This window comes from Nanorana parkeri, unplaced genomic scaffold, assembly GCF_000935625.1.
Source record: "Nanorana parkeri isolate BGI_ZX_2015 unplaced genomic scaffold, ASM93562v1 scaffold25, whole genome shotgun sequence".
NCBI classification, from domain to species: Eukaryota; Metazoa; Chordata; class Amphibia; order Anura; family Dicroglossidae; genus Nanorana; species Nanorana parkeri.
Window position 1 is genome coordinate 1315624 of NW_017306293.1, and position 11772 is coordinate 1327395.

At 41.5% G+C, this 11772-nt stretch overlaps 1 protein-coding gene across 1 annotated transcript in view; it reads right to left on the reverse strand.

The window, feature by feature from the left end:
- CCDC88B (coiled-coil domain containing 88B) overlaps positions 1-11772 on the reverse strand; it is a 64215-nt gene continuing 52443 nt past the window's right edge. The window contains exons 16-20 of the mRNA XM_018564910.1: positions 10744-10930; positions 8818-8963; positions 8088-8183; positions 4060-4202; positions 1-289 (exon numbers count right to left, since the gene is read on the reverse strand). Of these exons, the coding sequence (XP_018420412.1) occupies positions 36-289; positions 4060-4202; positions 8088-8183; positions 8818-8963; positions 10744-10930 (826 nt within the window). The 3' untranslated portion in view covers positions 1-35. The remainder of the gene's footprint in view (positions 290-4059; positions 4203-8087; positions 8184-8817; positions 8964-10743; positions 10931-11772) is intronic.

Below are 11772 nucleotides of genomic sequence, written 5' to 3' on the forward strand. Positions count from 1 at the left end.
CTTTCTTAGGTGTGAATTGTTCCACCAGGTAATCTCTACTCTGTAGACTCTTCTCCTTTACTCTGTCTCCGTCCCTCAGATGCCGTGTCCTCCCCTTCACTCTCCACAGCCTGTGCCCTGCGCCTCAGACGGAATTTATCACGGGGAGTATGGTCTGCATCATTGAAGGATTCAGTGCTTCGAATAGTGGAACTTAATTTAGCATGGCGAAACCGAGGGGGTGTCATCTGGAATGAATGACTATTGACACTGACAGAACTTTTACTGCGACGGAGAGTTACGTCAATTCCTAAAGGTGACAAAAGCATAACAGGTATGTTAACAATGTGAAGTAGAATGAGAAAGTGCATGGTGGTTAGTCAATAGATGAATGTTTTGGAATATTGGTGGGCAGGGATAGGATTATAGTAAACTGGTGCAACTTGTACTACATTTGTTTCACTTTTTAAAAATAACTAACAGGGTTATTCACAAAAGGGTGAAGAGTTTGGAAAAGGCAGGAGAAGTGAACAATCTAGGACAGGGGTGGCAAACACAAGGCCCGCGGGCCGAATCCGGCACGCCGGACCTTGTAATGTGGACCGCACAGCGCTGCCTGCCCACTCCTGCCTTCTCCAAACTCTTCACCCTTTTGTGAATAACCCTGTTAGTTAATCTAATGGAAAAATAGTAAAGATTACAGTAAAGCTTAAGCAAACCTTCGAAAGTTACTGATAAAATGAAAAGGTCATCTTCAATTAAAACCAAATGTAAAAACTGATAGTAGATCCAGAGATGTAGGTAACTAAAGTTATGTGTACATCTTGATTCTTTCTGTTTATTCATCAGGTGGTCAGTTTACCATTCAAGGATTTTAAATGTAGGAGATATGTCCTAAAAAACGTCAACATAATTTCTAGGATGTACCTCCAATATACAGCTTCTCTTCCCCTGCCAACGTTCCCTCTGCTGCTTTTACTCCAAATTACCGGCTGTCAAAATGACAGCTGGGAATTGCTATGTATTATATAGCAGAAGCGACTGTCAAAATGCAGACAGTCGGCAAGAGACATTGAGAAATACAGTGTAACAATGTATTGTTACATTGTATTTACTATTTTATTCATATGTACATCAAAGGTGTGACCTGCATATGCCATCAGTTAAAGAAACCTTAAAAGTAAAACATTTATTCCTATTTAAAGTTTATATCACCCCAAAGTTAATATACACTATATATGTGTCTGTGTTTTCATGTACAAGTTGGTACATCTGTCTTTTTCTGGTTTTATTTTTTTTTCTTTGATGTGAAATACCTGGTGATACTGCCAGTTCCCCTGCATCCCTAAATCAATCTGACCACACCAAGCATGGAAGCAGATCTGTGCTGCCATGGTCAGTTTGTGTAGCTGTGCACTCTACTTGAAGATACAGGATGCCATGCCTATGCACTGCATGCCTGTATCTTCTGTAGTCAGTTTGGTCACCACACCCCCTGCCCAGCACTGCTGCGTTGATTGACAGCAGATCCTGTTGGGTTTCAGCCAAATTAACTACGAGAGATTGACTGCGGCATTGTTTAACTCAAAGTAAGAAGGAGAAGCCACTGACATGTACATATACTGTATTTCACAATACTCAACGTTATATTCACCCGACTGTCAGTATAGATATACTGTATTTTGTCTTTAGAAATATTGTATCAGATCAGTAAAATGGATATTTTGTAAGATAGCTGGAAGTAATCTCTTCGTTCATATTGAGAAGGGAAATAGAGGTGTATGCTTTAGTTCTCTGTGTAATAGCATAGGTTGTTGTTGTTTTCATCTGTCCATAAGAACATCCATGACATTATTGTTGTTATTCTATTTATAAGTGTATTTGTCATTATTTTATAAGGGGTTAATAATTCCAGACTGTATAACATTATTGCAGCAATATTCTCCAGTTTCCTTTGATTTGGTTAAATCATCCTTATTGAAAGTTATCACTATGTCAGCTGAAGAATGAGTGAGAAGGAATCACCAACAATTAGCATAATATAGTTTCTTAAACTTACAGTCCCAGTTAGAATATATCATCAATAAGAAACTTATGTGGTTAGGAAAATCATGTAATTTAATATTTAAAACTGTTGTCTATATGTATATCATTATCCTAGAACAGCATATAAACTGTTGGTTCTTCATTACATCATTCCATCCACCAGAATATATTACATCCAAAGTGACATCATAGTAGAATATTGATGCTAATGCTGCCTATGTTCTAGTGTAATGTGTTTTGATACAGAGTTAGTCTCATTCACATTTGATTAACAGTAGTTAATCAAATCATATCCTGTCAGGGACCCAGGGGGGCCGTTCCTTACCAGGCTCGCCAGCATCGGGCGCAGTCTCCTCCTCCACCCGGCAGGGCATCTGGCGCTGAGTTTTCCGGTGCGCATGCACAAAATGCGCAACGTGCATGCGGTACGCAAGCCACACGAGCGCGTAGTGCGTCTGCGCCACTCTGCGTTCCAGGTGCTACATAGGCTGGGGGAGGTCCTCAGCAGTCACCACCCGCCTCTCAGCCCTGCTATTGGCTCCTGACTGAGGAAGCTTCCTGGTTGCCTCGGCAGCCAGGGGGATGATCCTGGGTTTCCCTATGCATATAAAGCTGGTCAGAGCCTTGACTCATTGCTGAGTTATTCTACCTCATGGTGAACACCCAGCCCCATGTATGAACCTGCCTTTTGTGATCGATCTGACCTCCCGGCTACCGACCCTTTCGCCTGACCCCACGCCTTTGAACCTCGCTGCCTGCCACGACCCGGACTTGACTATTCTTTTGGATTGCCCTTTTGATACCTCGCTCTTGGACTTGTTTTTGTCCCTGCCAAGAGATTCCACTCCCGGCCCAGCCATCCAGCCTGACATATCCATCCCATAAACAATGTTTCTTTGTTTGGTTGGTGGATGGCACAACTGGGGTTCTAGCGGTGGAAGGATTAGATCTGACCAGTTTCACTGGTTACTCCCGTCTTTTTCAGACATCTGTCTCCAATGGTTATTCTCTTGTATTTAAGTATCTCCCATCATGTCTTCACTCAATATGGCTCTCATCTTCATCCCAAACAGCCAACCGCATCTTTGCCTGGACACCTGATGTCATGGTGCATGTGTTGGGTGGGTCCTACTTCTGTTGGTATACATGGTGCATGCGCAAATCAACTACGCACCTTCCCGAGAGAGACATGATGGTGCATGTATAGGGGGGAAAATGGAGCCACAATGAGTGTAAAGAGGGCCCATCAAACAAATATAAATATAAAAAGACCTTTGTTTTTATGGGGAAATGAAAACAACAACACATACCATCACACAGAACTATAGCATACATCTCTATGTCCCTACTCAATATGAAAGAAGAGATTACTTCCAGCTATCTTATGAATATCCATTCTATGGATCTGAAACAATATCTCTAATGGGTAAATATGTCTTTACTATTTTGGTTTACTATACTGGCAAACCAGTGAATATAACATTGAGTATTGTAAAATAGGGACCATTAAGCTCTGTATTCAATGACAATTTTATAAGATTGAGTTTCCTTCATATTTGTTTAAATGTGGATGCAGTATTTCAGAGCATTTATGATCATTGGTTGATATTTGGAGGTGAAATATCCAGATGGATATAAGTTACTTATCTTACCATATCTTTATGAAGGAGCACTGTATACATTGGTTGGCTGAAGTTAATTAATCACACTACTGGGAGGATACTAATTTTATTTAAATAAAGGTGTGGTGTCTTTGGACAATACCTACTTATATATTATTAATCATAGACAGTATCTATAGTCTCTCTATATACAGTATAGTCCTTTCAGAGATCTCTCATTTATAATGGAAGATAATTGTGTTTCAGTAACTATCTTTACCTTTTAACTATCTTTGTGGATATCCACAAAATATTAACTGTTAGTAGGACTCAAAACAAATAATACGTTATACTAAATTTCTAGGTATTTTTATATGTACCATAAAAAGACATTAAACAACCAAAAGCTTTTTATTAAACAACAGATATTTACCTTTAGAAGGACTTTCTGGCTCTAACTCAGGCTCATTAGGAGGGTTAAGTAAACGAGGTGTTTCTAGAGGTCCTTTTGAAGGTTTGTCCTTAGTCTTCAGGAGCCTCTTCATTTTATCTGCAATCCAGTTACCTCTCCTGTGACTGAGAACAAAGAATACAAATAACTCCCATATGCCACATAGCTGATTACTTTTCAATTTCAGATACAATTGTTTTGTCAAATGAATCAAGGGATACATACAAGGTGGTTATCTGGATATAAGGGTGGACAGAGAAAGGAAGATGTCTTCCGTAGAATAATGGCACAGGAGACATCTACCTTTCTTTAAAAGCACTTGGACCAGTTGCATTGTACTATGAGGCCTGGCCAATGGTGTCCATTATTGAGAAAAGGCAAGGATCAACCCAGTGCAATAATGTTTCAGCAAGTTTGGAAATCTCTGTGTGTAATGATGGTCATTAGCACTCGTTTTACTCTAAATGACCTAAACCTTGTTCATGTGCTGCATAGAAATTTTGTATCGAGGGTGGCATTTGTATGTTTATGGCCATACCGAATTTTACTAAAATTATTGTTTGACGGAGAAAATAAATAGTCAAATGATAACTATAATAGTAAAAGCAATTACATCTCTGCAATGGGCAGGCGTTTTGTTGTCATTACTTTAAATATGCATTATTCCATTATTTTCTATAAGCCAGCTGTGATGGAGCGACAAGTCCGATCCCACTCAACTTGTCACCAACACGATACGCAGTCCTGATCCTGCCGTGCCGTCACCAAGAAGTGACAATACCAGTCTCAGCCTCACCCTGCACAGAGATTTTCTGGCTCGCGGGGCAACAATCTAAGGCCAGAAGACTGAGAGTGATTATCACTGAGATTTGGTTAACTGCACAGTTAACCCTTTACACAAAAACAATAGTTGCCACTATGCGACATTTCCCAGCAAATGCTGTGACAATTATCACAATGCCTGTGATGCCCACTGTCCCTTCAGATGGGAATATAACAGGTTTCACAATATGGTAGCACTCCTCACAGAGTCAAGGATACTTTAAGTTCTTGTTTAGAGCATAGAAATAAGCTCATCGATTGTAAAAGATTGCTTTTAATAAAAGAAACAGTACAAAAAAATACAGAAAAAGATGTCACAAAAGAGAGAAAAATAAAACAACAGTAAAAAAAAAGGGAATAATGATTAAAGTACTTATCAAGGTCCTGGGTTTTGTGAGTTCTAGCAGAGTCCAGACAATGAAACAGAAGATGGATCTGGATTGGCTCTTTTGAAGTAAGGCAAAAGTTTTGGTGCATAATGTTAATGACAGCTTCTTCTTTTGATGGTAGAACAAGAGCTTCTTCTTTGATGTTGCACAGGAGCATTTAGACTGCCTTGTGCAGCAGCTTTTTTGTGGGCCCTCTAGGGGGTTGTCACTAAGCCAGGTCCCCACACAATCAGGAAGACACAGCGAGGTGAGCAGGATGGCTGGTGCGTTTTATGATCTGCTCACTGGCCCTATTTAAACTGTCAATTTGATAACAATTGCCATATTTTAATGTTCCCACTGAGTACCACATAATAAACAATAGACTGTGTGTTATGAAATTAGTTTTGAATATATAACAAAAGTTGAAATACCTATGAGGTATGTCTGCTTTACTGCTTTAGAAGGATTAATGTGGGTCTTTAGCCCTCATTATATACCCCACTTCCACAGGCAACCCAAAGAAAGACCACCCACCCCTTGGAGCTCATACACAGTGACGTGTGTGGACTAATGAAAACTCCCAAATCAGGTGGGAACAGATATCTACTGACTTTCATTGATGATTATTCCAGGTACACAACAACTTATCTGATGAAGCACAAGAATGAAACATCAGAAAAACATCAAGAGTTTGTAGCTATGTCAAACAACAAATTCCAACGGAAACCAGGAATTATACGCATCGACAATGGAGAGGAATACATCAGTAAGGAAGTGGAATAATATCTGAAGAAACAGGGTATAGCACACCAGACCAGCACATCATACACTTCTGAACAAAATGGTGTAGCAGAATGGAAAAATTGCACGCTTATAGAAATGGCCAGATGCTTGATGTCAGATGCCAACCTACCTAAGAAGTACTGGGGAGAAGCAGTCATGATTGTAACATACTTACAGGACAGACTACCATCAAAAGCTGTTGAAAGCACCCCATTTGAAATGTGGCATAGATGGAAGCCTAGCCTAGGGCGCATCAGAGTTTTTGGATGTAAAGCTTACGCTTATATTCCCAACGAGAAGCGATCCAAGTTGGAGGACACAGCCATAGAAGGTATTCTTGTGGGCTATAGTAAACAAAGTAAGGGATAGAGAATCCTCCACCCAAAGACTGACAAAGTGACATTAAAGGAGAACTATGGGGTCAGGGCTTTTCCCCATAGTTCTCCTTAGGGTAACGGGAGGACACAAACTAGCGTCCTCCCGTCACCCTAAGCTCAGTATACCGCGAGCTACAGCTCGCGGTATACTGAGACGCCACAGCCGGAGCGGATCCCGACATCGATGTCGAGATCCGCCCAGCTGCGTGAGTGACAGCTGGGTCTGCCTATCTAGAGGCAGAGCCAGCTGTACCCGCCCCCTCCCCTGTCCGTTCCGCCAGCGCTGGTGGATCGGAGCAGGGAGGGGAGAATCCAGCCCCTCCCCTGTCACGGCAGAGAGCCGTGACAGGATCGAGAAGTGAGCGAACACCGGTATGTGTTCGCTCACCTCCTGATCTACTGAGCCGACCTGTGACAGTCTCATTGTCACAGGTCAGCTAGAACTATATGAGGTGAGTGAAAAGCACTCACCTCATAGTTCTTTTTTAAGCCGCAGTGTTTATTTTGATGAGAACCCATCACCGGAAACAATGATCCTGGTAACTTGTGAAGGGACTTTACCCAGTGAACCAGCAAAGGGAGCTGAGCAAAGTGAAGCCACACAGGAGTTAGAACAAGAAGTGGAACTCACAATGGATAAGTCAAATTGCATGTTAAATTCTGCAGAACAACCTGAAATTAGAAGATCCACTCGGACAACAAAGGGAATACCACCCTACAAACTGTCATATACTGCTAAGACACAAAGCATATTTGAACCAACATCGTGGGAAGACATAGAAAAATGACCAAAACTCGAAGCCAATCAATGGAGTAAGGCAGCAGAAGAAGAAATAAAATCACTCCAAGAAAATAAAACCTGGACACTCAAGAGCAAGCCATTATTGACATTCAATATTGCTCAACAGAAGAAATGACTGCGGATGCATTTACCAAGCCAATGCCAAAGGATCGTCACAGTTTCCTTTGAGAGAAGCTGAACCTCATATAGCAATGCATATGCTGTTGAGAAGGGGTGTCGGAAATGTAACAGCATACTGATTGTATTACTGACTGTAATTATGCCTTTTGAGCTGTAGATTTCGCCGTAGTGCAATTTTAGTCTCTGTGCTTATGGATATTTATCTATGATATATACAGGAAGTTCTCTCTGTAAGCTGTATAATGCTGTATTCTGATGTAATGTATTTTTAAGCAAGTAAAACTTAACTGAGCAATCCTTAAGATCTCAGTGATTCATCTAAACACATAACCAACATGCATCTCATTCCATTCAACAGTCCATGTAGTAGGCTTTATGCAGGGCTGGATTTCCCATAAGGCCAACCAAGGCCCGGCCTTGGGGCAGCAGGGAGTAGAGGGGCAGCAGGGGTGTGGAATTCCTATCTCCTGATGCCCGTGACATGCAGTTCCGGGCACTGGGTGGGTAGTTGTTTTCTACATTTAGGCCTGCTTTGGGCAAGCAGAGCTAAATGTACAGCGGGGAAGCCACCGCTTGTTTTGTACAAGTGGTCTTGGCCATGTCGCCGAGATCACTTGTATGCAGCCTGCAGGTCTGCTAAGCACTGAGGGAGGGGACTACATTTTAGTCCCAACACATATCCTCCAATTGGTATGGTAAGCATTCTGTACTATAATCCTCTGCTACCTGGATTACCTTTGCATTGCTGGAGCGGGTTCCAAAACTCGGTACTGGTCCATAATCTTATCAAGCAGTTTTTGCTTTTCATGCTTCAGCTCAGTCAGTTTCTCTCTATGAAATAGAAAAAATGATTATGTGGCATATACAATATAACATTGTGTTTATACGTGTTTTAGTTTTAAAATAAGACGTGGCATGGGCAGCTTTAAAGGCAAATACCATCACCAAGCAGCAAAAAAGTTCTTCTACCTCAGCAAATATGGAAAAGTAAATTGAGGGGACAAGACCCGAAAGACCCATTCACACTTCTGCACATAGAAATTAATTAGTTTTTCAACTCCTGTTTAAGTGCATTTTTCATATTATGCATCTTACTTGCCTTTTCTATACGTGTATGACAAGAGGAGGGCATTTTGGATACAGTTTAATGAATTAAAATCTATGATGAAGATATGTACTGTATATTGCATTTCACATGTGTATTACTCTCATTTTATGTGCAGTAGAATTCGAAACTGTGGAAGATATATTCTATGGAAATCCCACCAAAATGTATTTTTTTTAAATGCACAACACTAAAACATATTATTGTGAATGTTGCCATTGAGAAAAATGGTATAGAATTTGCCACATACTGTGTGATTTGCCTTTATTCTTTCCACAGTACATGTATTATCATTTCTGTAAGTAGCCAGAATGAAGGTCAATTTTTGCCAAAACTAAAATATAATTATGTTGACATTACCGGAATTGCCTCTCCTCCTCTTGTCTCAAAGCTCCACTCTCCAGACTGCGCTCTAATAACTCGCGGTTACCATGTGTTAAAGAGTTAATCTGAGACAGCAAAATAGTATTCTGATCTTGAAGAGACAATTTCACCTGGGATAATACCTGTAGGATACCAAGCAACTGTTATTAGGGCTTACAAGTCAGCACTAAAACACTGTAAACATCATGCCTATTACCACTAATGTCCCCAGGGGCATAGGGGACATGGAGTCCACCTGCACTACACTGGTAAATTCTGAGTGGCAAACTGTTTTGCGGTAGCGGTTATCACTAAGCAGGGGCAGTAGTCTGTGGTGGACTAGGATGGCTGTGTATGTCTGCTTGTACCTTTGCAGTAAATGGCACGAGCCAAAATGAATTTGTATGACTGGCATCCAGATGTACAGTTAGCAGATGTGTACAGGGGAAGATGTACAATTAATCACAATGTGTTGGCAATTGGGTAGATACAGAACACATCTGCAGAGTCTGCAATGAGGTGGGCCATGAGTAGACCTGGTGAGGAGCTACTGCAACTCCATGCAGAAATAGCATTACACAGCATCAGTCAGGAGAGCCCACAGTACACATAGTAACAAGAAAACCCAATTTTATTCTCACAACCACACTTCTTGGTATTTAGAGAAATGGGTGAGGTAAAACACTTTATAAACATTTGAACAATGCTGCCTGCTAGCTGACGTGATATAGTTGACAGAACCACCACAATTTTAATGATGAGGAAGTTCAGTTCACTGAAAATTCTTTACCCCTGAATTTCCTCCAACACCTATGGCTGTCGAATATCATGATAATCAAAATGTATGTAAACCTTATATAAAGAGAGATGAGCATACATGAAATACTTGTTGTTAAGTTCTCTTCTGAATCATGGGGCTTTTCCTTTAGTAGCTGGTCTTTTCGGAATGTGAAAAGCTACATTTTAATGCAACAATTACAGTCTTAAGCCCCGTTCACATTGAGCGATTTATCGCGCGGTAATTCCCGCGATATCGCGGCAAATTACAGCGCGATATCGCGCTCCAATGCATTTCAATAGGGCAAAGGGTCCTGCTGTAGCGGGTCGTGTGTCGCTACAGCAGGACCCTTTTTGGAGCGGATTTAGCCGCGATTCAAGCTTGCTCAATGCAAGCTTGAACGCGATATCGCGCGGCAAATCTCGCAATGTCGCGCAATATGCAATAGGGCCCACGTTCCCACTGCGCGATATGCAAATCGCGCGTTTGTCGCGAGATTTGCCGCGCGATATCTCGTTCAAGCTTGCATTGAGCAAGCTTGAATCGCGGCTAAATCCGCTCCAAAAATGAAGGTCGCGTCTTAGGCCCTGTTCCCACTGCGCGATATGCAAATCGCGCGTTTGTCGCGCAATTTGCATATTGCGCAATATCGCGAGATTTGCCGCACGATATCGTGTTCAAGCTTGCATTGAGCAAGCTTGAATCGCGGCTAAATCCGCTCCAAAAAGGGTCCTGCTGTAGCGACACACGACCCGCGACAGCAGGACCCTTTGCCCCATTGAAATGCATTGGAGCGCGATATCGCGCGGTAATTTGCCACGATATCGCGGGAATTACCGCGCGATAAATCGCTCAATGTGAACGGGGCTTTAACGTAATGTGTAAGAAAACCAGACCATGAAAATAAGTTTCCAAGAATGCCCCCATTTGAAATAGAATGAACATCTACCAGGGAATGAACAGGTGAGCTGGTATTTCTCATGGGATATTTCTACACACTGGCAAGGAAGAATGATGTGTCAAGTCACTATTTATCTAGGTGTATACTTTACACATGGTTTTCGTTTTCACCTACATAATGTTATGGCTAACACTGTGAAGCACTAACATATATTCATATAATGATACCATTAAAGAAAACTAACCTGACACTGCTCAGTTAGCACTGTGTTACTGATCTCGATTCGCTGTTTAGACTCTTTCAGTTCCATACGCTCTCTTTCAAGTTGCTCACGCTCCCTTCGGACAGCTCCTAGCTCTCTCTTAAGTTCTCTCCGCTCTAATGCCTTTTCATTAGAAATCTTCTCCAAGTGTGAAAGTTCCTCTTGCAACCTATATGGGTAAAACAAGGTAACAATTACTTATCTACTTATCATCATACCCTCTCATTTTTCTTTCTACACCACCTAAAACTGTTTCTGTTAAGCTTAAATATAATGCATAGTTTTTTCAGGGCTTCTTCCAGATATATTGAACTGCAGATATATAGAGGGCTGTGTCTACCACAATGGCAATATTTGACTGATGCCTGGGGCATCAGTCCAAGATTGCCTGTGTAAGGGGGACAGCACCAAGCCGAGTAAGCTGTGTAAGGGGGACAAGCCTAGTAAAGTGTGTAAGGGGGACAGCACCAAGCTGAGGCTGTTGAAAAGAAGTCAGAAGGTATTGACAGCTCAGGAAATATGAAAGTGTCTCCCCTTTCTTTTGTTTGGTGGCTTGTTTAGTTGAAATGTTGTCTGGCATATACAGCAAACCCTATTCTACAAGTGTTGAGTGAACCGGGCCAGGTTCAGTTTGTGGCACAAACGGCGAGCCCAGTAAGAAGTTCAAGATCACTGAATTTAGTGGTGAACCTAGCTTTTTTTTTTAAGGCTAATAGGCATACTGAGTTGGAAAAAGGGGGACGTGACCAAAGCAAAAAATGTTTTAAAAAATACTGTTCGGTTGAGAGGGTTTTTTTTCATGTGGTTTAAACGGCAACATTGAAAATACACACATCCTTTAAAGAACACGCTTGGGGATGCATTAAAGCTGCACATTGTGTTACAGAACAGTAACACATAGTCCTTTAAAAGTGACATTTAAAAATTGACATTGGGTTCCCCATCATAGTCTAACCAGACCCTTATCCGGACATGCAGCCTGGGTGGCCAGGAAGGGGGGGCAGCAAGCAG